Source organism: Chiloscyllium plagiosum, unplaced genomic scaffold (genome assembly GCF_037043375.1).
Source record: "Chiloscyllium plagiosum isolate Xiang-an unplaced genomic scaffold, Cpla_swu_hap1 HiC_scaffold_3, whole genome shotgun sequence".
NCBI lineage: Eukaryota > Metazoa > Chordata > Chondrichthyes > Orectolobiformes > Hemiscylliidae > Chiloscyllium > Chiloscyllium plagiosum.
In genome coordinates this window covers 39,236,205-39,263,574 of record NW_028270141.1, presented here as the reverse complement: position 1 = coordinate 39,263,574, position 27,370 = coordinate 39,236,205, and the positions used below count along the sequence as shown (strand labels likewise).

At 39.6% G+C, this 27,370-nt stretch overlaps 1 protein-coding gene across 2 annotated transcripts in view; it reads right to left on the bottom strand.

Moving 5' to 3' along the window:
• Positions 1-682: 682 nt before the first annotated feature.
• elp3 (elongator acetyltransferase complex subunit 3) overlaps positions 683-27,370 on the bottom strand; it is an 80,324-nt gene continuing 53,636 nt past the window's right edge. For both annotated transcript variants that reach the window (XM_043680446.2, XM_043680465.2), the window contains 2 exons: positions 26,797-26,878; positions 683-1,408 (listed from right to left, as the gene is read on the bottom strand). In XM_043680446.2, the coding sequence (XP_043536381.1) occupies positions 1,332-1,408; positions 26,797-26,878 (159 nt within the window). In that variant the 3' untranslated portion in view covers positions 683-1,331. The remainder of the gene's footprint in view (positions 1,409-26,796; positions 26,879-27,370) is intronic.

Here is a 27,370-nt window from a genome sequence, read left to right as displayed (position 1 = left end):
TCAGAATTTCAAAATATGTAACTCAGCAATGTCTAATTTTTGCAGCTGAACTGCACTGGATGATCTTTCAATCTGAGAAGTCCATGACATTTTTTTCCCCAAAATGTGCTTCCATGTGATTTGTTGCAAAGATTGGCAGCACTCACAGCTGTTAAATCGTTTGAGAGTAGTTTCATTTGTAACAGCCTGCTGTTGCATTTGACTTTCCACATAAGCAAAGTCAATGAGTGAGCCTATCTGAATTTGTAGGCAAGACTTCAGCAGATCAATTCTACAGTTGCTACAGGGCTCGGGTGAGGAGTGGAAGTGGTGAGATTTAGGGTGGTCTTTGTCAGGGAAACAATTTTTTTTCAGGGGGGTGGGGGAGAAGAGGAGGAAGAGATGACAGGGAGGAGAAGGCAGTGATCAGATGGTAGTGTTTTTAGGTTTTAGAATCCTTTCAGTGGAGGAGATTGTCCTGATGGCGTGGGAAGGGATGTCATGCTGTTCTAGGCAATTTCTCTTCTGTATTTCACATAACTTTAGTCCAACAATTTTTCTACCACAATGGTGAAGCAATCCTACAAATACTACAACTGAGATAAAGAAATTAACCCTTTGAAATAAACATCCTTTACCATAATGTCAAGATTTGTTGAACTCATTACAAAAATAATTCACCCCTTTTTAATCAAGTAAATGATAATGTTAAAATGTATTTAATATTTCAAACATTCATCAGTTAAATTGTAATGGTTACTTTTGCACCACCATCTCAATGGACCTTTACCAATGACTGACCAATTAACCTGTAAATATTGTAAACTCCATTTCCTAAAACCACCTGCTGTTGAACAACTTCAACAGCTGGAACGAGTGCTCAGTCCCAACAACCCAATCTGTCAGAGTCCTGTGTATGGAGAGGCAGGTGCCTTTCAACCTTGAAGAACAGAAGAAATATGGGAAGAGGAAAGCAAAATCTATGAATCAATAAGTAATTCGATATTTCAGTGGGGAGCCAAATAACCACCTGTATCCATCATTGTCTTGTGTGACAATATAAAATCCTCCTTTGGCTGGATCCACACGTGTATAACAAGGATAGTCTATTGTTGTAACAGAGGGGAAGCCTGCTCACAATCCTTATGTGACTGAGGTCATGTTGGACCTGACAATCAATTGCCATTTTCAATCCAGACAAGCCACATAGTTTGTCAAAACTAGCATAATGAATCTATGATTTTGCTGATTGGGTGGTTCAACAAAGCAAAATCATTTTTAAAAGCACAGCTTGCAGTGGTCAGGATTTTCAAACAGCACCCTGCTCAACAATTGCTGGAAAATGAACGAGCTCAGTCCAAACGTTTGACCATATACGGTCCTTCCAATTCATAACCAATCTTCCTGTAGTAGTTCCTTGTACCAACACCTGGAAAAGAAAGGACATCACATTAAGGAGAATCCAAAGAGTTTTTACAAATATATTAAGGACAAAAGGGTAACTAGGGAAAGAATAGGGCCTGATTCCTGATGAAGGGATTTTGCCCGAAAAGTTGACTTTCCTGCTCCCTGACCTGCTGTGCTTTTCCAGCATCACTCTAATCTAGCGCCTCCAAGATCAGCAAGGCAGCCTTTGTGTGGAGCTGCAGGAGACGGGGGAAATACTAAATGAGTATTTTGCATCAGTATTTACTAAGGAAAAGGACATGCAAGATATAGAATGTAGGGAAATAGATGGTGACATCTTGAAAAATGTCCATATTACAGAGGAGAAAGTGCTGGATGTCTTGAAACACATAAAAGTGGATAAATCCCCAGGACCTGATCAGGTGTACCCTAGAACACTGTGGGAAGCTAGGGAAGTGATTGCTGGGCCTCTTGCTGAGATATTTGTATCATCGATAATCACAGGTGAAATGCCGGAAGACTGGAGGTTGGCTAACGTAGTGCCACTGTTTAAGAACAAGCCAGGGAACTATAGATCAGTGAGCCTGATATCGATGGTGGCAAGTGGTTGGAGAGAAATCTGAGGGACAGGATGTACATGTATTTGGAAAGGTAAGGACTGATTAGGGATAGTCAGCATAGCTTTGTGCGTGGGAAATCATGACTCTCAAACTTGATTGAGTTTTTTGAAGTAACAAAAAGGATTGATGAGGACAGAGCAGTAGATGTGATCTGTATGCACTTCAGTAAGGCTTTTGTCAAGGTTCACCATGGGAGACTGGTTAGCAAAGTTAGATCTCATGGAATACAGGGAGAACTAGCCACTTGGATACAGAACCAGCTCAAAGGTAGAGACAAAGGGTGGTGGTGGAGAGTTTTTTTTCAGACTAGAGGCCTGTGACCAGTGGAGTGCCACAAGGATTAGTGCTGGGTCTACTGTTTTTCATCATTTATATGAATGATTTGGATGTGAGCATAAGAGGTATAAGTTAGTAAGTTTGCAGAATTGGAGGTGTGGTGGACAGCAAAGGTTACCTCGGATTACAATAGGATCTTGATCAGATGGGCCAATGTACTGAGGAGTGGCAGATGGAGTTTAATTTAGATAAATGCTAGGTGCTGCATTTTGGAAAAGCAAATCTTAGCATTACATATATACTTAATGGTAAGGTCCCAGGGAGTGTTGCTGAACAAAGAGACCTTGGAGTGCAGGTTCATATCTCCTTGAGAGTGGAGTCACAGGTAGATAGGATAGTGAAGAAGGTGTTTGGTATGCTTTCCTTTATTGGTAAGAGTACTGAGTACAGGAGTTGGGATGTCATGTTGCAGCTGTACAGGATATTGGTTAGGCCACTGTTGGAATATTGTGTGCAATCTGATCTCCTTAGTATTGGAAGGATGTTGTGAAACTTGGAAGGGTTCAGAAAAGATTTACAAGGATGTTGCCAGGGTTGGAGGATTTGAGCTATAGGGAGAAGTTGAATAGGCTGGGGCTGTTTTCCCTGGAGCGTCGGAGGCAGAGGGGTGACTTTATAGAGGTTTATAAAATCATGAGGGGCATGGATAGGATAAATAGACAAGGTCTTTTCCCTGGAGTGGTGGAGTCCAGAGCGAGAGGGCATAGGTTTAGGGTGAGAGGGGAAAGATATAAAAGAGACTTAAGGGGCAACTTTTTCATGCAGAGTGTGGCGCATGTGTGGAATGAGCTGCCAGAGGAAGTGGTGGAGGCTGGTACAATTGCAACATTTAAACGGCACCTGGATGAGTATATGAACAGGAAGGGTTCGGAGGGATGTGGGCCGGGTCCTGGCAGGTGGGACTAAATTGGGTTGGGATATCTGGTCGCAATGGACGAGTTGGACCAAAGGATCTATTTCTGTGCTGTACATCTGTACGACTCTCTGAACAGAAACCTAAAAAGACGACAAGGGATTTCATCATCTGCCATTTCACCAGCTCAAACCCCATCTGGCTAATTACCAGTAATCAGCTCAAACTACACTGGCTCAGTGGCGGTAACCAGTTCAAACCCCACTGGCACAGTGCTGGTAACCAGAGCAAATCCCACTGGCACAGTGCCAGTAACCAGCTCAAACCCCACGGGCACGGTGCCGGTAACTGGCTCAAACCCAACTGGCATGGTGCCGGTAACTGGCTCAAACCCAACTGGCACGGTGCCAGTAACTGGCTCAAACCTCACCGACTTAGTGCCGGTAACTGGTACAATCCCCATTGGTTGCTTTTCAGTAAAACGGCTCACACCTCATTGGTTAAAAGGAAGGTTTATAGTTAGAGATGATCTTATCCGCCTCAAGTATATATGTGTGTTCTATTTGAGGAGACATGGAATACCACATCACTGTGTTAACGTCTCATTGTGTATACAGTGATGCCATTACTGGACTCTCAAGTCCATGTGCTAAACCCAGATAGCTCTGTACACAAAATATGAAGTAGTGTCAAAAAATATACACATTTTGCCCTGTCGAGCACCCATATCTATCCATTTACTGCTACGATGCCCCACAAGGATATACAATTCATACACATTATATTGATGAGTAAAACAAAGCAATTGTGTATTGAGGTATAGAAATCAGACAAAACTAATGCACATATTGGAAGAGTGTTCAAGCATTTTACTGTAATGTTGCCCTCTCAAGGGATTTGGAATATGGAGAAGAAAATGATTCTTCAGTTGGACAGAGGTCAGTTGGTTGGAATCATGTGGAGAACTGCATTCAATTCTAGGCCATCCACAGTTTAAAATGATGATGGAATTAGACAATTGACAGAGGAAAGTTCCTTCCTTTAGTGGGGAATCCAGAGTTAGACAGGAAATCAGGAAATACATCTTTATACAAAAGGCTATGGACTGTGATGATTAGAGCTTTCAAATCAATGATTAATATTTTATTGTTAGATGGGATATCAAAGGATCTGGAGCAACAGGGAGTCAAGATGCAGATCAGCTAATGAACCAACAAGATGGGTCAGACTTGAGGGTCTGAGTGTCTGTCTCCCTGTTCTCACAAAGAGACAGCTTTCTGTCCCACAATCACACACCACTTTGTTCCCACCCATCCAGCAGCAATCTCTCTAAGAATAGCAGCAACCACGTGACTAGAACAAGTCCAATCCCCAGCTATCAGGTTAAGTTGCGTCCACCCCAGTGACAGCTCTTTCAAAGTATGGAAAGGAACCCGAAAGTCAGCAGTGTCTGCAGAAACTCTGCTCAATGAGTTACTACTGTCAAGAAAGACGGCGGGTGCAACAATCAGAAGGATCGTAAGAGGAGGAATATAAAAGATCAATATTATTAGCAGACATCTGTGTTTCACAATAAACCATAAAAACACAGCAGAGACAGCAGTGAATCTTCCTGAGTAGAGGATATTAACATTTACCGGAATTATATTGACGCAAGCACCTCACACACCAGTGAACTCAGGAAATTTAGAATCTGACAGAGGCAGCACATTAACCCCAACAGTTTATAGGCATCTTCCAGCTTTCAAAATACATTCTGAATATTGATTTATAGGCAACAGCAAACAAACTATATATATATATATACACACACACACGTGAATTGTTTGAAACTGTGAACAGTACTTTTTGCTAAAATGCCCTTTCACTCTTTTTGCTGGATTCAGACTGCTGGATTCTCTCTCTCTGCTGGCTTTTAAAGGATCCTTTTCTAAAAGAGTCTGGGCAGTCCTAGTTTAATTCCAAATGGTTATTTTGGTGAGATATAACATAAATTCTTGCTCCCAAAAGCCAGGACTCCTGTGTATTAATCGAAACTTTTAAGATGGAGAACAGTAGATTTTTGCTGAACAAGAGTATTAGGGAATGTGGAACAAAGAGAGAGTTGAGGTACATTACAGCAAAGATGTAATCGGATCACTGAATAGGCTCACGGATCCAAAACCTGGTATTTTGAGTAAAACTCAAATAAACAATTGTACGAACTCCATTTGTAAGAATGTCAAACACTTGGAAAGGCTTTATTAGAATGGTATTGGAGAAAAGTTTGTGGAAAAGTTGCGGTTAGAGAAGAGCAGAGAAGATCATGAATAATGACCGGCTTTGATAAATTAAATAAGAAAAAAACTATCCAGTCGTACAACGGTCAGCAATCAGAGGATGCAGTGAATTAAAATGATTGGCAAATAAACCAAAGATGAGAAGAATTCTTTTAATACTGTGAGTTGAAGCAGAGTGAATGGCAACATTCAAAAGAGAACTGTATAAATTTAGAAAGCTATGGGGACAGAACAAAAAAATGGGTTTAATTAGATGGCTCTTCTAAAGAACTGGCACAGGATATAACAGGCCAAATGGTTTTGTTGTGCTGCAATAATTTCATGATAAACACAATTGGAAAATAATGAGCTTTAACTGTGTGAAATACCAAACAGTTCATCAGCTTACATGTTACACATAGTGCACTGCTCCAAAGATTGTGGATACTAACGTTATTTGGTGTTACTTAGCTTTCTACAGGGCAAAACTTCAGAGTTACTGATGGAGATTCAACCAGGGAATCTGTATCACAGGATCATTAATCATTGCAATTGTAACATCTGTCAACCCTTATCTTGTAATTACACGAGGCATTCTGAGTCACAAGGACCCCTTGAACCCAAGTGTAATGGAGAGTATCGTCATATACTGCGTCATTATGTAAATTTGCTCCCTCCCCATTGGGGGAAGGGAATGGAGAGCCAGCCTGAAGACGTCCATCCTACTAAATATAGCTCTATGCTTCCAAACTCTGCATAAATATATATGTATCAATTTGCAGGTTATTGTGCCACAAGTGCAGTTATTTTGTTTTTGAAGTGTAGCTTCAAGGAATTACCTGATGCAAAACCTCCCACTTCCTTTCACAGCTCCAAGCATCACTGTTTTTCACACCTTGAACCAGTTTATTTTCACAACAGCAGCTTTGGAACTTCTGAACTAGAATAATTCAGTTCATCCAAAATCTCATGGCAAAATTCTCTACATTCACTACTTTATTTCAGATTTCTATCTTGGGGACAGGAGAGGGGATGTAGGATCTGAAAGCACAAGTTCTTTCGGACATTTTATTCTATTAAAGCCATTCATTACAAAAATGCAATTTAATTTCAAATGCTTGTCATTGTTCATCTTTTAAATGACTTCTCTGGCTCCTCTGATAGCTTAATGGCTTTGTCGAGTGAGGAGTTGAACACATGGACTAGGTCTGCCATTAAAAGAAGAGGCTCAACCAGCATCCTGAGGTCATTTGGAAAAGAAAACACATCACACCCAATTGCTAATCTGTTCGACACGTGACTGCAGTCTCTCACATAATGCAGCTGACTAAATGCCCATTGCTGTGGACTCGTAAGCTACCCGGTTCTAGCAATCATTATGAAATTCAGTAAGAACAAGAACATTGCACAGACCAATCAATAAGGATCCAAATAAAATTAAAAGAATGCATTTTACAAATTAATCAGTCATTCACCTTCCAAGGTGTGCTAAATGTTTTACACAGGTAAAGACAGCTTCTGTAGGCATTCAGGTCATTGCTGCTTTAGTATCATGAGATTGGAATATCTGTTCCTGTGGGATAAGTAGGCCACTAAATTATTGTTTCACTCAAACATCTGACATAAAGGGAGAAGAAGGGGTCTTGTGGAGCAGCAGTTAATATTTATAAAGAAAACAGCTGCCCTGTGGGTATTTAGAGTTGGACGTCTTGCAATCAATCTTGCCACTCTTCCTCAAACAAAGTTCATTTTGGGAACATCCAGCTGAAAACTTGCTTAAAACAAGATGCACCCTGTGTTGTACTGTAGACTCCACTAGGAAAGTAATTGATTACTGCTTCATTACTGGAGAAAATTCTAAGGCAACTTGGGTTACCAAAAAATAAATTTTAAAAAAAGGGGGGGTGGATTTGGGGTGGTGGGGAGAAGAAGTGGCAATATGTTCAAGAAATAAACCACACAAAAAGAAATGTAAGAAAATTAACTCTGAGAACAGGGTTTAGAGGAGTAAAATAAATAAGGATGGAATTAAAATAAAACCTGTGAGAAATTTCTTTAGAAACTGCAGAATGAGTTCACAAGAGTATGTAATCATCTCACAGTGATGCCCACAGTTGTTATCTAGGCACAGACAGGAAGAACGGTGACTGGTGGAGGGGTAGGAGTATAACAATTAAAAGAAAATACAAAAGATAAATGAGCAAAGTTCAGGCAGACTGGGGAACATTACTTGCAATTTTACCTTTTAAAAAAACTACTAGATTTAAGGATGTCCAGGACTTGAACCAGAAGTGAAAATAGATGTGAATGGATGTCGTGACATGTCAGCATTCTCATGAACCACTGGAGTAAGCAGCTGGCATGGTTCCATTCACTGCTCTTCTAACGAGATCGAAGCATTTTATTAAAGCCCAGTGGATGTAAGTTAAAGCTTGAGGCTAAGGCTGGGATCACAAGCTGCCCTGGTGACAGTTGATAATGGGCCATCTCATTAACCTTCAGCTATGGTATGGGTGTACTAGCTAGCAGCAATCAATAGGTATCAATAAATACACACACAACTCCTAAACTTAACACTGGGATTCCAATGCCGCAGAATTAAGAATTACCCCCTTGTCTACTTTTCACAGGTGGGATAATGCTCAACTTAAGCAGCTATCACATTCAAAGTATAAGCATTTCAGAATTAAACATTTTCATTGAGCTAATGGCAGCTTCTATAGGCACTCAGATCTTTAAGTATCTAGTATCATGAGATTCAAACATCAGTTCCTGAGAGATAAGCAGGCCATGAAATTAAAGGTTCATTGAATCATTTGGACACTGTCACAGTATATAAAAGAATATATATATGGAGGTTTTTAGGGTGCAGTTGTAGTGTCCCTACCTCGAAGCCTAGCTTCATCCAAATCCTCCAGAGGTGTGTAATAACATCTCTGAACAGATTCATTAGAAAAAACCTATAAGGGAAGAAGGGCTCTTGTAGAGAAATATCTAACACCTGAAGCTGACTTTGTACGTATCAGGCTAGTATAGGAGAATCAGTTCAGATTCACAGATTTAGCTGGAGATTACTGCTTGCTGTGTGATCAGAACTAGTCACTTGATATCTCATAATGCTTGAACTGACTGGAAATATATTAAATGGAATGAACGGAAAGGTAAGCCACGATACTCCCACAGGACTATAGACAGTTCTCTCTTCATTGGAGAGATGAGACCGGGTGGTGAGTTTAACCTGAAAGTGGAATGAGTTTGAGAAGGTGACCCACACTGATTTGCAAACCAGTCGTCTAGCTAACTGATCAACAAAACAGAATTTCATCATACTTATAGCAAATAAACAGGCATTGCACCCAATAGTCTGTGTCAGTGATTGTTCTTCACCGAAGCTTGCTCCCACACCTCCTCATTTCACACTTAGTGCAAATCTTTCTGTTGCTTTTACCCTCATATACTATGCATATACTACTCACTTCAACTGCTAAGGTTCTACATGCCCACCACTCACCGGGTAAAGAAGTTTCTGCTGAAACCTCCGTTGGGTCTTTGGTGATTATCTTACAATTACAACATATGTTTCAGACTCCCCACAAATGGAAAGATAATTAGTTTCTACTATCTTGTCTAGCATAATTTCAAAGACTTCGAACTGCTCACTATTAATATTCTCAATTCTAGAACAAAGAGATTCAACCTGTTATATCTTCCATGATAGTTATAATCTCAGATCTGGTGTGAGCCTTGTAAATGTTTCTGCACCTCTTTCAGTGCCTCTTGATCAACTTTAATTTGTAATAAGGAGACCAGCACATGTCCACATAGTCTAATCATGGTTTTATACAAGTTTAACAAAACTATGTGCATTTCAATTTAGTTACACTGAAAATGAGCCCCAGTGCCTTGTTTGTAATTTTTTATGGCCCTTTTAAACTATGCCGCTATTGCTAATGATTTGTGCAACTCTAATCCTAACTCTCCCCCATTGAAACTATTATCTGATCAGTATATCACATCTTATTCTTGCTAACAATAGGGACCACCTCATCCTTAGCTACATTAAATACATATGCTATTTATCCACACTTTCCGCATGTTTACTATTATATCATTGCATTTTGTCATTATCTTCATCAGTATCAATTATAATCCCAATTTGTCGTCATTCACAAATTTTGAAATTGCACTTCTGATTCCAGAGTTCAAATCACATGGGCAAATTGACCCAGAATCAGGTATAAACAATAATTAAAAAGGCTCTGGGAAGTTTGCCTTTTGTGTCAAAGGAGCTAGAATACAAAGAACAATACAGCACAGGAACAGGCCCTTTGGCCCGCCAAGCCTGCGCCAACACATTTTGCCTTTCCATACTAAAACTGTGTTCATTTACAGGATCCATATCTCTCCATTCCCTGCATATTTATGTATTTGTCCAGATATTTTTTGAATGCCACTATTGTATCTGCTTGCACCACCTCCACTGGCAGTATGTTCTCGGCACTCACTGCCCTTTGTGTGAAAAACTTATCTTGCACATCTCTTTTAAACTACTCCCCTTGCATGTGGAACCTGTATCCCAGAGTAATTGATCCTTCCACCCTGAGAAAAAGTCTCATACTTTCCATTCTATCCATGCCATTCACAATCTTTTTAACTTCTAACAGGTCACCCCTCAACCCCCTGTGTTCCAGTGAAAACAAACCCAGTCTTGCCACCCCTTCTTCATAGCTAAAATTCCCCCATTCCAGGCAACATCCTGGTAAACCTTTTCTGTACCCTGTGCAAAGCATCGATATCCTGCTGGTAGTGGGGTGACCAGAACTGTACTCAATATTCCAAGTGTGGTCTAACTAAAGGTCTATAAAGCTGCACATCACTTGTCTATCCTTAAACTTGTTGCCACTTCCAATGAAGGCAAGCATGCCATATATCTTTTTACTACCTTATCTACGAGGACTGCAACCTTCAGTGATCTGTGGACTTGCACACCCAGATCCCTCCGCATATCAATATTCCCAAGGGTTCTGCCATTCAGTATATAATTTCCACCTGTACTTGACTTTCCAAAATGCATCACCTCACATTTGTCCAGATTAAATTCCATCTGCCATTTCTCTGCTCAGGCCTCTAACTGATCTATATCCTGCTGAATCTTCTGACAATGCTCCTCACAACTCCAACAATTTTTGTATATAAAAGCATGAAGGCTATGCTAGAGTTGAATAAAGTTCTGATCAGACCTCGTCTCGAGTCCTTTTTCAACTCTGGCACTGTGTGGCATCTAGCTCTAAAGCGGAAGCAGATAATACTGGGTTAATTTATATAAACGTATAAATCAAGAGAAGGAATAGGCCATTCATCCCCTCAAGTTTGCTCCACTATTCAATAAATCTGACTGTAATCTCAAATTGATACTCCTGATAATCATGGTTAACGAGAATCTACCTACCTCTTGTTTTAAAAGTATTCAAGCACTCAGCATCCACAGTCTTTTCAGGGACAGTTCTGAAGGTTCATGTATCTCAGAGAAAAATGGGAACTTCTGATTTTTAAACAGTGATGCCTGTTCTGGAATCTACCAAAAGAGAAAACATCCTCTCCATAGCCACTGTGTCAAGATATTGGTGGACTAATCTATAGACCCCCTGCATAGTTACCATATTATAGGACAAAGAATAAATCAGGAGATAATGAGAGAATGTAAAAAAAGGCAGCACCTCAATTATGGATGACTTCAATCTTCACCTGAACAACACCTGATATTTCGCCTGGGCTACTTATAGCCCAGTGGCCTCAATGTTGACTTCACCAGCTTCAAAGTTCCTCCATCTCCAGCCTTATCCCATATCCGCACCACCATCCTCCTCCTCACCTCCCTGACCTGAACTAATCAGGAATAGATGATGAAGGGCTTTTGCCCAAAACATCGATTTTCCTGCTCCTCGGATGCTGCCTGACCTGCTGTGCTTTTCCAGCACCATTCTAATCTAATCTGTTCAGCTTCCTACTCACCTATCCGCTCCCCGCTCTCAACTGACCAATCACAATAACCCCCCTACTGCATCCACCTATCACCATCCCATCTACCATTCCCCACCCCCTTCCTTCTAAATACTTCACCGCTCCCCTCCCATCTCCAGTTCTGACAAAATGTTTCAGCCCAAACCGTTGACTTTCCTGCTCCTCAGATGCTGTCTGACCTGCAGTGCTTTTCCAGCTTCACATCTATTGACTCTGGCTTCCAGCATCTGCTCTCAATCTTCATGTAGATTGGGAAAATTGAATTAACAGAGGTCGCCATGAGAAAGTGTATCTGGGACAATTTCTGAGGACAACATATTGTGGATCCAAATAGGGATCAGACTATTTCAGATCTGATAACTTGTAATGAGGCAGGTTTAATACATGATCTCAGAGTAAAAGATCCCCAAGAAATAGATACCATAACACTGTAGAATTTAGCATTCTGTTTCAAAGGAGGAAACTTTGGGTCAGAAACAATGCTGCTAAGCTCAAATGAGAATAATTACATATGAATTAGTGCAGAATTAGCTGAAGTGGACTGCGAAAGAAGTTTAATGAAAAGGGGTTTAGCAGGAAAGACAGTTCAAGAACAATGGCAGATGTTTAGTCAAATCAATTATGACTCACCATAAAGATATATCCCAGTGAAGTAATAGTACTTTAGGAAGGGCATTAACCAATCATGGTTAACCAAGGAGGTTATAGATACCTTTAAAATTAAAGATAAAATGTACAATGTAGCAAAGAGTAGTGGTAAGCCAGAAGAGTGGGAACATTTAAAAAATCAAATGACCAAAACAAAGGAAGAAGAAAAGGGTAAACTAGCTGCAATATAAAAACAGCATAGTAAAAGTTCATTCTAAACATAAAATGAAATAGAGTCTCTGGTCACTCTGGATAAGTAAAAGTAAAACTAGATGGGGGCAGTCCCACTCAACCTGACAATGCTAAAAGGTATTAGAGGCGGATGGACTTGATGCCTCTGTGTGAATAAGTAGGATATAATTATGTTAAATTTAAGTTTCATGTCCTTGCTGAATTACCTTCTGAATTCAAAATTACATTTCATAATCACTACTCCCATATTTTCAGACAATAAGTTTTAGTAATGGTTCTGCTTTTGCCATTTACATCTCCTTTAGATCTTCTGTTTTACTTGCCCCACAGTGCTGCCACATCCTCTGGCTTTGTTCCTTTTTTTTGCCATTTAATCTCTCCTGCCCCCATCCCAACACAGATCAACCCTTTTGTTCTTCACTTCCCTCCCTGCACTTGTATAAAAATATTTAAACACTCTGCAGCAAGAAAAAAAAACAAAGTTTCGAGTCCAGTGATCCTGCTTTTATCCCTACAGACACTGCCAGAACTGCCGAGTTTCTTGAGCAATTTTTTTTGACATTTGTTTCAAATCTACACCAACCATAGTTGTTTGTTCTCGTACATAAATTCTCTGGAGACCTGATGAAAGATCGTTAATCTGAAATGTCAATTCTTGCTTCATTTAAAAGATGCTGTTTATCTGATAAGTATTTCAGCAAGTTCTACTACTTCTATAATTGTGCTTGTGGCAACTCTTTCTTACTACATTGCAATTTTTATGGGGTGGTGGGAACTGTACTTGAACCAATCTTAATACCCTGCCCAAATATCTCCTCCTCTCTTGACACTGTGTCTTAGGGTCCAGTTGAGAGATTAAAACTGCTCTCCATTTATCACTTGCATGGATATGCTTGAGCATAACCTGTGAATGTTGTTAGGCTAATCCTTCTTTGGTAGAAACTGAATTTAATGCAAAGACAAAGAGGATTAAATCATGCATATAGATCAGCCGCGATTAATTATTTTTCGTTTTATCTTTTCATAAGATATGGGCATCATTGCCAAGGTCATTATTCATTACTCATCCCTAATCAAAGATTCCTGATTATAATCGCTTCCAACCTCTTCAGTCCAGCTGATGATACAAAAGCCAACAGAATCAAGAACATCTTCTTCCCTGCTGTTATTAGACATCTAAATGGAGTCCTCAAATTTTAGATTTAATGTTGATCTTGCTCTTTGTACACCTCCTCTGCAGCTGTCACACTGTATTTTTCACTCTGTTCTGTTACCCTAATGCACTTGTATGGTATGATCTGATCGTACTGCATGCAAAACAAAACTTTTCACTGTACCAAGGTGCAAATGACAATAATAGATCAAATCAAATCGAATCTAACTATCCTCGAACTGAGTGAGTGATTTTCTAGGGTAATTCGAGCAGGTAATATTCAACTAAATAGCTGTAGGTGTAGAGTCACAGATCGATTGGATCAGAGAAAGACATCAGATGTAAACCAGATGGATTTTCACAACAATTAATAACAATTTTGTGGTCACCATGTTAGTGAGACTAGGTCTAGAATTATTAGTTTAAAATCTACCAGTTGCCATAGTGAAGTTTGAACCAAAGCCCCCAAACTTTATGATGAGTCTCTAGATTGTTGGTCCGGTGATAATACAACTAGCAAAATGAACTGAATGGTGGAACAGACACAACAAACTTAATGGCCACCCTCCTGTAATGGGTTCATGGGACAGGATGATTGACATTCTGATTGGGCTAAAACCTGTGACATTACAGTATTTCAGTTGAAAAACAGTTGTTTCTAAAATCTCATGTGTGACTCTATATTCTTTTAAAAATCTACTTGAAATAGCAAAGGATTACTGCATTTCAAAGGTTGTTCACACTATAAACGCTGTGAGATAGTTAGAATGAAAGTAGGAAGCATTTTTCTTAAACAAAACAAACAGAGAAATCAGGAACATTTTCCCCAAAAGGCCATTGAGCTGAGAGTCAATAAAAATTTTCAAGACTGAAATCGATAGACTTTTGTTGGATAAGGCCAAAGGATATGGAAGAAAAAAAAGTGTAGATCTAATACTATATCAAATTAAATAATGGAATGTGCATGAGGGGAAACAAAAGCCAACATACATTATCCTGATTCGTAATTATTAATTTTAATTATACTATATGCAACTTTAATTCAATTGCATTTTCATGGTGTGATCCAATTAAGGATCTTTATCCTCAGCGCCATACCACTTGCCTTATATAATGAGAAGTGTTAGAACAATCCTATCAGCTTCAAGACTCTGACAGATTCTTTCTACCTTTGCTTCATTGTCTGAAAATCTCATTGGAATTGGTAGTCTGCAGTTCACACTCTGATACCTACTTCATTGTTAGTTTTCTGCATTCTGTCTGTCCATTACAAATTGGTGCCCTCAGAATGGAATTCAGTTTTAGACCTGTCTTCAGGAAAGGTATGACAGAAAATGAAAGACGACTAGCATCAAGGAAACAAACTTAAAAGCAAGGTTTCATTTGGTCAGAAAGCTATTATATTTGAATCCACTGTACATGTACTAACAACCATCTTTAAAAATGCTGCATAATGCTTGTAATTCAATGTAACTCTTAATTCTCCTTTAATTTAGTCTCTAACTTCATAGTCAGAGTGGAAAAAGGACTGAGAATTCTAACAGTTACCATGAAAATGTAACCAGTGCCTACAAGCAATTTAATAAATGTTGCAATAACACAATAAGCCAGCTCATTATTATCTCAGGACCCAGAAGTACATCATTGGGTTTTAACTGTGGGCAACACTTGCTGATCATTGTGATAGGGATGCACATCAAAATCACAATCCATGAACTGTGGTAATAGTCTGACGCCTCCAAATAATCACTTTGTGCAGTCTAGACCCATACGCTGATTTATGAGAGGCTGTGAAGGGATTAACTGGAGGGATCAGGTACAATTCATCAAGGCCAATGACTGCTGATTCAACATTAGTATTGTGGTCAGAACACTGAAAGTCTTCCACTTAACCATTTAAACGTCTTATTGCAACTGCTAAAATTCAAATTAGCCGGCAAGCATGAGAAACTTTTATTGTGGCTGCTTCAGTAATTCAGTTGTTATCTGTTCATTGATCATTACCAGTGCAAAGCAATAACAAATACTATTAGCCCTATAGCTTTCTCCAAAGAACTATCGAATACAATCAAATTATGCATCTGCTATTTGAGTCATTGTGTACCATTCTTCTCCTCCCATGAAACTGTACTGACTTCACTGTGTGACTTCACACTCAGACTTGTCAACATTCACACTTTAGGTTCAAGAGGAAATTCTACCATGTGCTTCAGCAGTTCGATCTAATAACATGCCCAGGCTGGAGCAATGAAACTAGATTTATATGCAGCAGAAAATGAATACTTTCTTTTGCCAGATTTGACTCAACTACAGTTAATGTCACTTGACATTAAACATAATAATGTTTAAAGCTGGTTTTTCTCTACTTGCAATTTGTGCAATAATGTATAGAGGCTTTAAAACTTAAAAACCACTCTATGAGTGATAGAGAGAGCCAACGATAAAATAAGGGAAAGTAATACAAAAATATTCACATTTTTCCCTTTATTTGCCACATGTCATAATCAGAGTCATAGAATTGTACAGCACAGAAACAGATCCTTCAGTCCAACTCATCCATATCGACCAGATTGCCTAAATTAATCTAGCCCCATTGCCAGCATTTGGCACCATATCCCTCTAACTTTCATATTCATATACCCATGCTGATGCCTTTTAAATGCTGTAATTGTACCAATCTCCACCACCTCTTCTGGCAGTTCATTCCATACATGCACCACCCTCTGTGTAAAAAAGTTGCACCTTAGGTCCATTTTAAATCTTTCTCCTCTCACCTTAAACCTATGCCCTCTAGTTTTGGACTCCACTATTCTGGGGAAAAAAAACCTTGGCTATTCACCCTATCCATGCCCCCCCATGATCCTATAAATCTGTAAAAGGTCACCCACAGCCTCCGATACTCCAAGGAAAGTAGCCCTAGCCTATTTTACCTCTTCCTATATGTCAGACCCTCCAACCCTGGCAACATCCTTTTAAATCTTCTATGAATCCTTTCAAGTTTCACAACATCTTTCCTATAGCAGGGAGATCAAAACTGAATGCAGTATTCCGAACTGGCCTAATCAATGTCCTGTACAGCAGCAACATGACATTTCAACTCCTATACTCAATGCACTGACCAATAAATGTCTCTTCACTATCCTGTCTACCTGCGACAGTATTGTAAGGTAGCAAACACTGCAGGCAATTTGCACACAGCAAGCTCACACACACACAAAAAAGCAACAATCATTACAATCTACTTTTTGTAATGTTGACTGGGGGACTAAAGATTGGACAGGATTCTGTGGACAAGAACCTTGCTCATTTCCAAAATTGTTAGCACTGGATATTTTATATTCACCTGAAAATTTAACACTGAGGTGTTTTCATTTTAATTCAAACAGTGCAACATTCCCTGCACCAGAGTATCAACTTTTTTGAGCTCAAATCTAGAGAGGATCCAAACTCAGAACTTTGTGACTTAAAGGAGAAAGTACAATCAACTGAGCTATGGCTGACATTGAGGAATTTGTACTGCACAACTAAGGAAATTCTTACAAACAACACATAGGACCACAGTAAACATCCAAACTCAATACCAAGCAAACAAGGAAGAATAGCTTCTGAATTTCTCCAAGCACATGTGCAAGTGAGGAAGGTGGCCAGCACACTGCCCAAACAAATTTATTCATGTTTGAAAGTTTGAGTAGAAGCTAATGAGATCAGACAGTGCAGCGTGCAGGTAGTCCTTTAATATCCACGGAACCCAACTTTTCCACAACTTCAGAACCTCCTTTCCCGATGTGTGCTGTAGTTTAATTTTCATATTCTGACCCAGTCTTGACTTGTGTTGTGGATTAATCTCACAGATCATGATAGGAGGATGACATCTCCCCATCTAACTGAGCATGAAAAGAATCCAAGAGATGTCTTGGCCAAGATCAATTTCTTCAGGGACTGTACCGGAGATATTCCGAGAGGTAATGCTTACTGCGTGACAAACTTTTATCCACTGGACCATGGGGTGAGGGCCCATGGTACAACGACGAGATCAGGTCCCTGAGGAAAATGCATGTCTAGGAATCATATGAATTACCCGTTTACTTTGGACTTCACACTCACTTTTCAATGCATCGTCTCTTTTGTCAGTGGCATATTGGAAATTCACACAAAAGATGTAAAGAACCATTGAAACTAAAAGCTGCCTAATAGATTAACCATGCATTTCACAATATGATCGTTCCTCACATTCAATCTGTATTCAACGAAGTTGTTCATAAATGTGCTTTCACTATCTGGCTCATGCTGAAACCTGTGATGAATGGCAGCTGGTGCTGACTGTGTTTTGTAAGAAAATGTATTGTCCAGTCTTCTGAGAGCAATCTAACTTTAAAGGAACACTCATCTTTCTTATTTAGCAACAGCACCAAGTTTTCAGTACTGCACACAGATACACAACATCTTGGGCTCCATTTTCTCTGGCTTATTAGTGTCCAAGATTTATCAATGACCAGAATCAAGCAATCTTCTGATAAATATTTAATATACTTTCAGGAAGCTAATTTATACACTCACAACTGGGCTTGTAACCGGGCAACGCACTTAGATAATTTACGAACAATGATGAATGGAAAATAACTTTTTGATCCAATCAGCCTGTCAACTGTGATATATTGTACATGACAACGTTTATATTCCCACCCAACCCAAATCTGCGTGATCTTCAGCAAGATGCAAAATTGGAAGGAAACTTGGTAATTACTCTCCAACTTATACTCCGGCTTCTGATAACTAAAACCAATCTAAGGATATGCTCACAGCTTCCAGAGGACTGAACCATGTAGTTATAATAAAGTCTGAAACGTTGATTCCAACCAACTAGCCAGCCACAATGGACAGCAAAGAACATTATACTGCAATGGCATTGTGACAATGCTGTCAGAAGCAGTAGAGTAAGACATCTGCATTAATAGAATTCTGTAGTCCAGTAAGAAATGAATTTAATGGCCCAATACTGTCAAGGTGAAGCTCTTCTTCATCTAAATCTTACAGTCCAAACAGACCAGCACCACCCTACTATAGCCTCAGCATGGTACCCCTCCTCCTTCAGTTTCCCATTCCTCACCTCCAATCACATTGAGACATCTAACCCCTTTGCCTCCCACTCAACTTACCTACCACACACGTGTTTCTACTTTTTCTTAACAAGCTAGGTTGGATTAGGTTGCCTCACGTGTGTGGTAGGTCAACAATAACCAACTGATACGCTTCCTGCAGGAGAAGCTGACACAGCAGAAGAAAGAACAGAGACTCCAAAACATGAGGCAGGCATTGACAGTCTGGCCCAGAGAAAGGGGAACAGCTTTGGTCAGATACAGCACGTATGTTTGCATTTTTCTCTCATTTAGGTATCAAAATGGCTTCAGTGCTAGTACACTTGATTCTGAGTCAGATTGCTGTGAAAGCCCGATTCCAAAGACTTGAATACAGTGATTGTTCAGTACATATTCAACGATGAAAAACCAATATATTTGAGAGATATGTACAAAGTAAAAACATGCATTGTAGAAAGAAGTGCATTAGGTGAGAACAATGAACTTTTCATCAGCCTTGAGTGTTAGTGCACCAGGATGTATTCTCGATGAGTCTGAATTGAAGAATCAGCATGTAAAATTTGAGAAATTTAAAGCTTGACTTAAAATTATATTCAACAACTCCGCACCATGTCATAAAGGACTTGAAAAGGAATTTCACTGTCAAGAACTTCAATAATTCCATTAAAAGTTTAAAAGTCAATAAACTTTCAGAGCTCCTCTGATGCAAACACACAGAATGCTGGAGAAACAAGAGTTATATTGGACTCAAAACATTAACTCTGTTTCTGGGTCCTCATATGCTGCCAGACCTGCTGAGTTTCTCCAGCATTCTCTGTGTTTGTTTCAGATTTCCAACATTCACAATATTTTGCTTTTATTTCAGAACTTGGTTGTGTGGCTCATGGTTGAAAATTTCTACATTGCAGTGATTCTCCACAATGCAATATATACAAGTATCACATGGTTGCAGGAAATTTTGTGTAGGAACATTGTCATCAGTGCAAATGTTGCCATCTAGAGATCACGAAGACAAGGCAAAAGCTGCAGCAGGACAAAAAACCAGGAGTTTTTTGGGGTGGGGCGTTGCAAGCACTGGGAGCAGTATGGATGGAGTCTTCTGTTTTGCCCGTGGCGGTGAGAAGATTGGGGACACTGGGAGGCCACGTGGAAAACGAGAGAGAGCAGGAGGCTGCTATGGTAAAAACAATTCTTCATGTTATCATGCAGGCTGGTTCACTTTACACTGTAAAGAACCATTTTTAGACAAGCAGCTTTTTCCTGTCACTTGAGAATTATGAACTGAACTGTGTAATTATAACACAATCTGAAACATTGATTCCAACCAACTGGCCAGCCACAATGGAAAGAGGTAGCAGAGCAGAGGAAAGAACATTATACTGCAATGGTGTTGTGACAATGCTGTCAGAAGCAGTAGAGTAAGGCACCTGCATTAATAGAACTCCATAGTGCAGTAGGAAATGAATTTAATGGCCCAATACTGTCAAGGTGAAGCTCTTCTTCACCTAAATCTTATGCTCCAAACAGACCAGCACCACCCTACTATAGCCTCAGCATGGTACTCCTCCTCCTTTCACTTCCCATTCCTCACCTCCAATCACATTGGGACATCTAACCCCTTTGCCTCCCACTCAACTTACCTACCACACACGTGTTGCTATTTTCTCTTAACAAGCTAGGTTGCCTCATATGTGTAGTAGGACAAACAATAACCAACTGATACTCTTCCTGCACTACCCTATGTCAATTTTTATTCTGTTGTCTGCAGCACCTTGAGGTGGCAGAGGAAACTCCATCTTTCTTCACTACAGCAATAACAACACTTTGAAAGTAACTTCAGAAGCTGAAGAATACATATCCAGTGTTTGTGTAAAAGCACTATAAAAACGCAAGTCTTCTTTTTCCTTTATTTTCCTAAGTGCAGCATCCTCGTCACTCAAACTCTTGCCAAGTTTCGTCTTGTTCCACTTTGCAAGTTTTGCATTGCTGCTAACTTTCTTTTATTTGTTGGTTCATGGGATGTGGACATTGCTGCCTAGGCCAGTATCCATTATTCTTTTTTAACTGGACAAGGTGGCAGTATCTTCTTGCACTGCTGTTGTCAATTTGGTGCTAGACACACTCTCAGTGCTGATAAGGAGAAGTCCTGGAATTCTGACCTTATGACAGTGAAGGAACTGCAATATGCTTCCAAACCAGGGTAGTGTGAGGCTTGGAGGGATACTTACACGGAATAGTGTTCCCATGCATCTGGTGTCATTGTCCTTCTAGGTGGTGGTCATAGGCTTGAATGGTGCTGTCAAAAAAGTCTTAGTGAGTTGACGCAGTACATCTTATAGATAGTACACCCTGCTGTTACTGTGTAAATATGGTAGATGGATGCCAGTCAGGTTTTGTCCTGGACAGTATTGAGCATATTGAGCATTGTTGGAGCTGCACTCAACTAGGCAAGAGTACAAAGAACAATACCTCCAAGCCTGCGCCGACACATTTTTGCCTTTCATAGTAAAACTATCTTCAGTTACAGGATCCATATCTCTCTATTCCTTTCCTATTCATGCAGATAATATGTCTGCTTCCACCACCTCCACTGGCAGCTTGTTCCAGGCACTTACCATCTTTTATGTGATTAACTTGCTTTGCACATCTCTTATAAACTGCCCCCCCCCTTGCACTTTTAACCTGTGTCCCCTGGTAATTGATTCCTGAGGGAAAAAGCCTCACACTTCCATTATATCCATGCTATTCGCAATCTTACAAACTTCTATCACTACACCACTCAATCTTCTGCATTCCAGTGAAAACAAACCCAGTCTATCCAAACTTTCTTCATAGCTAAAATCCCCCATACCAGGCAACATCCTGGTAAACCTTTTGTGTACCCTCTGCAATGCATCGATATCCTTCTAGTTGTGTGGTGACCAAGTGTGGTCTAACTAAAGGTCTATAAAGCTGCAGCAATAACTTATCTATCCTTGTACTCAATGCCCATTCTAATGAAGGCAAACATGCCATAAGCCTTTTTTTAACCACCTTATCTACCTGCGCTGCCACCTTCAGTGATCTGTGGACCTGCACACCCAGATCTCTCTGAATATCAATACTCTTAAAGATTCTGCCATTCGCTGTGTAATTTCAATCTACTTGACCTTCCAAAATGCATCACCTCACATTTGTCCGGATTAAACTCCATCTACCATTTTCTGCCCATGCCTCCAACTGATCTATATCCTGCTGTATTCTCTTGACAATTCTCCTCACTATCTGCAACTCCACTAATCTTTGTGTCGACCGCAAACTTACTAATTAGACAAGCTATGTTTTCCTCCAAATCAGTTAAGTAGAATTCCATCACACTCCTCTCTTGTGCCTTGTAGATGGTTGACAGGACTGGCTGCTGCAGGTTACTAGCTGCAGGATTCCCAGACTCTGACCTGCTCTTGCAGCCATGGCATTTATATGACTGGCACAGTTCATTGTGCAATCATTATTGCACAGCCCACTTCTAACTTTATGATGGAGGGAAGGTCTTGTGGGGTATATTCCCCTGATTCTCATCAATTCAAGCATTGCTAGGGCTCTTCAATGCAACACTAGATTAAATGCTGCCATGACCCTTCATCAGGAAGGTGAAACGTTGATTTTCCTGCTCCTCAGATGCTGCCTGACCTGCTGTGCCTTTCAAGCACCACTCTAATCTTGACTATAATCTCCAGAATCTGCAGTACCCACTCCTGCCTAAATGCTGCCATGGCATCAATGGCAGTCATTCTCACCTCACATCTTGAATTCAAACTTTTTGTCCATATTTACACGAACAATACCATGAGGTCAACTCAAACTAAGCATTCGTGAACAGGGCATTGCTGAGTTAGCGCCACTTCACAGCACTGTCAGTAACACCTTTCATCACTTTGCTTATGAACAAAATTAGATTGATATGGTTGTAACTGCACTAGTTAAATTTGTGTTGCTTTTTATGGATATGGCATACCTGGTCAGTTTGGCATATTACTAGGTAGCTGCACTGGATCAGCTTGGCTAGAGGCATGGTTAAATGTGTAGCACAAGTCTTCAGTACAATTTCTCAAATGTGGTCAGGTCCCATAGCCTTTGTAGTGTCCAATGGCTTCAGCTGTATCTTGATATCAAGTGGAGTGAATCAAATTGGCTGAACACTGACATCTATAATGCTGGGTACCTCTGGAGGAGGCCAAGATGAATCATCCACATGGCAATGGCTGTCTCACCATATTAGTAACATCCAGAGATGCTCCATTATCTTCAATGCTACTTAAATATTACCTGTTCAAAATGTATATAATATTCACTAAACAGGACTCATCTTTAGTAATTAATACTGACTTTCTTCGATGAGTTTGTGCAACAGCATAATCATCCTGTTCCTAATGCTCTCATAAGCTTCTGCACAACAGACATCAACCTACAACGCCTATAATGTTTTTAGTTTACCTTTCCTTGCTTTCTTAAATGACGTGTGATGCTGGGAAATTCACATTACAGAAGTCTGTCTCAAGAATTTTGGATGATCATGATTAAAGTGTCTTCAGAATTTTGTTTAACCTATTGCTTACAATACTCTGGGTTGGAAACCATTGGTCTTGGAGGTTTCTCGCCATTTCTAGATTCAGTATTTTCTCAAATATTGCTCTTTTTAAAACTTGTATTAAACTCTTAAGTTCCTCCTCTCAATTTATTTTTTGTTTTCCTTCTATCTCTGATACTTGATCTTCATCCTCAACAGTGAAGAACAATTTAAAGGAACTGAATTCCAGAAGGTCACATTGGTTTCAAAACATTAACTGGGTCTCTCACCACAGAAGCTGCCAGACCTGCTGAAACGTCCAATACTTCGTTTTTATTTCAGGTGGGCAAGCATTCAAATTATTTTACTTTCATTTGTATAAAAAGTATTTAGCAAGGCTATCATTTCCTAATTTTCAATTATACTACCACTTGCATCTATCTTTACACATTACTTTTACTTTCTGTCATTGAATATACTGTATATCTAAAATACTTCAATGTTGCCCTTGATAAGGTTTTGTTGGTATTGCTTGTTGTTTGCTGATCCAACTAATTTCTCTGTATCTCTTTGCTGTTTCTATCTCTTCCAGTCAAGAGGGGATCTTGCATTTTAATTTTCCATAACCTTTTTGACCAAGTTTGTTTACTTATATAAAAGACAGCTTGCCAAGGTTGTTTGCTTATCCAAGTAAATCTCTTGGGTGCAGACAGAACTTGTATCTGATCAAATACTGTACTTAATACTTCCCACTGCTCATCTGTGGTTTCATCTATCAATTGTTCTGACCAGTCGAGTATTCAATTTCTGCCTCATCTTCTTGACCATACCTAATTTTTAAACCTCCATTATGACTCACCCTTCTCCCGCTCAAAGCTAATATCAAATTTAATCATCCATGGTCACTCTTAGTCTATCGTAGGTGAAAGTTCCAAGGAACTGCTTTAAATCTGACTGCAGGTAATAGGAGTGGAAATAATCAAACATTTCCTTTCAATTCCCTACAATCATAATTATTTACCTCCTCATTCCTTGTCAATGTCTTGCTTTGGTTTTATTCCACATCCTGTTGGAATGAACTGCCAGAGGAAATGGTGGAAGCTGGTACAATTGTAACATTTAAAACTGGATGGATACACGAATAGGAAGGGTTTGGAGGGATATGGGTCGGGTTCTGGCAAGTGGGACTAGATTAGGTTGGGATATCTGGTTGGAATGTACTAGTTGGGTCAAAAAGTCTGTTTCCATATTGTACATCTCAATGACTGTGTAGATATATCTTTTCCCAATAAACAGCGCAATCTGTTCTTTCTCAGCCTGTAATCAAAACTGCCACTGAGAAAGGGTAACAAAGGTTCACCAGGTTTGTTCCCAGGATGGCAGGATTGTCCTATGAGGGGAGGTTGAGCAAAATGGGCCTGTATTCTTTGGAGTTTCAAAGAATAAGAAGTGATCTCACTGAAATTTACAAAATCCTTAAAAGTCAGAGATAGGACAGATGGAAGTAAGAAGTCTCCCTTGGTTGTGGAGTCTACAACTAGGATGCACAATTTAAAAATAGGGAAAATGTCATTTGCCTGAGATGAGGAGAAATTATTTTACTCAGAGGGTTGTGAACCTTTGTAATTTTCTACCACAAAGGGTTGTTGATGCCCAATCTTTGTGTATGTTTATGGGAGAGATTGATAGATTTCTGATTATCAGTAGCCTACAGGGTTATGAGAATGGGTTGGTAAAAGGCATTGATGTGTTTGATCAGTCATGATTGTATTGAATGATGGGCCAAATGGTCTACTTCTGCTCCCATGTTCCAATTGTATGCTTTGAGTGCGCTTGGGAAGGAGAAAGGGAGAACAACACTGAATTTGACAACTGACTACAAAAAACAGGACCAATCCAATGCGGCCAATTACTTCTCTTATCAGTCTATTCTCGGTCATCAAACTGGTGGAAGGGGCTGTTCTTTCAAGTTGCATTGCTTAGCAATAACTTGTTCACTAACACCAAGTTTGGATTCAACCACAGTCACTCAACCATGACTTCAGTACCCAACTCTACCTACATAGATTCTACACCTTCTGACCCTATATTGTGTTTTGCTATCAATTTAATTTCATTTCTTCCTAACAATGCAACCCTGCTCCCTCTGTCCAACTGCCTGCCTTTATGATAGGACATGTACTGCTAGAAATTTAATTCCCAGCCTTGATGTCCTTGATGTCCGTTATTACAAATAAATAAAGATAATATTCTCATATATATGGGCATAAGAAAACTGCTTTTCTTTGCAAATACTTTCTTCACCGGAATGGCACACTGACCTTTGCTATGACTGTGAAATATTAGTTGAATGCAGTGGTAAGCTGGAATCAGCAACAAAAAAAGTGACAAGTTAATCTGATCAGCTGCCCATCTCTCTAGTTACAGCTATAATATCCTTTATTCTATTGTTAATGAGAGTACAATGAGATTGCCATCATCTTTCAATGTTCAGTTTGCTACCAGTCCCCTTAGTCATTTATAATTTATGGAGCAGCAGTTCCTCAATGATAATATCAGCTTTCAGAATGTAATGACAGAACAAATGCCATCAGTGACAATTGTGTCCAATACTCGGCTAATGAACCAGCACACCAGATGGGATTGCTAAATGTTGGAAGCAGTGTTCCCAAACATGCTCAATCCAACTGCTTTCACATGATCAGGATGTTGGACAGTCTAGCAGGACCACTCATTCTAGACTCACACATACTTAGGGCATTCATCCATGTAGAGCATGAAGATTAATTGTTGTGTGCTGCGCTGCAGATGAAACCATGACTAATTTGTGTTGAAACACAGTAATATCTGCTAAAATGTTGTAAAAACATAGCTGGTTATCTAACTATCCCACCGCACAATGTGATTCTAGTCTTATCCTATGTAGTGATGCATTCAGGACCACCAATGATATATGATAAATACTACATTGCCAGCATTGACCATCTCTCAAGGTCAAATTATAAACAGAACATGAGAAATGGTGAAAAAAAAGTAATGGAAGTATAGATGAAGCATTACCACAGTAATAAAGGGCAAATGATCCATTTTTATAAAGAAAAACCAGATCTTAAGCAGGAGAATTTTGACATCTGGACATTCCCATTAAAATCTACGAGAAACGTCAGAATCAGCTTCTTTACACAATGGGTTGTGGAAATCTGAACATTTTCCTCTGAATGGCTAAGGTTGATGGATTTTTGTTGAATAACTGTATTTAAAGTTAGGGAAGCAAGGTGGACAGATAAAGATGCTATACAGATCAGCCATGATCTAAATCAATGGTGGAACAATTTTGAATCCTATTCCTGTGTTGCCAAGCTGGGAAAGAGTACTCTTATTTACTATTCACTTCCTGTACACCAAATCCCAAATTACCAAAAAACAACTTAAATTTTACATATATTACAAGTAACAATGAGTTATGTTTTGAAGTCTGTTACATTTTGTGCCAAATCCTTACACCTCTACTTTCTGCTGATGCTCATATCCATGCTTCTTCAATGAGAATTATTACAAAGAATTAGCAAAACACACTATACTTAAATGTGTGTGCTGGAAAGAGAGAGAGCAAGCCTTATACTTCAAAACTGTTAGTCATATCAACCACACCAGCCCTTCATTCTATGAACTGTAAGTGAAGGTTACCTGAAATAACAGCTATTTTGGATGATCCGTGTTCTTCTCGAGCAATCCGTTCTGCCTCTTCCATTAAAAGCATTCCAAAACCCTGGAAAACAGAAATTTTAACAAAACTGATCAACTATACAGATCAGCCATGACTTTACTGAATGGCAAAGCAGACTCAAGGGGTGGAATGTCTACTTCTACCCCTATTTCATATGTACAAAAGTGGCAACTCCAGATAAGCAAGAACTACGATTCAGACGAAGGAACTGAGGGCAGATGACACAAAGTAGGTGGAGGGACTGGTAGTGCTGAAGAAGTGGGTAGGCTGTGGGCGTGATGGGAAAGTGGGCAAAGATGGATTACAGACGGGCTAGAAGTGTGGGCAAAGAAGTGGCAGATGGAATAAAATGTGGGAAAATGTGAAATTATGGACTTTAAAAAATAGTCTACACCTCTGTTCTCCCTATTAAACAGGGAACGGCTTCCGAAATCTGAAGCACAAAAGGACTTGGGAGTCATAGTTCAGGATTTTTTTAAAGTTAAAATGAATGTGCAGTTGGCAGTTCAGAAAGCAAATACAGTATTAGCACTC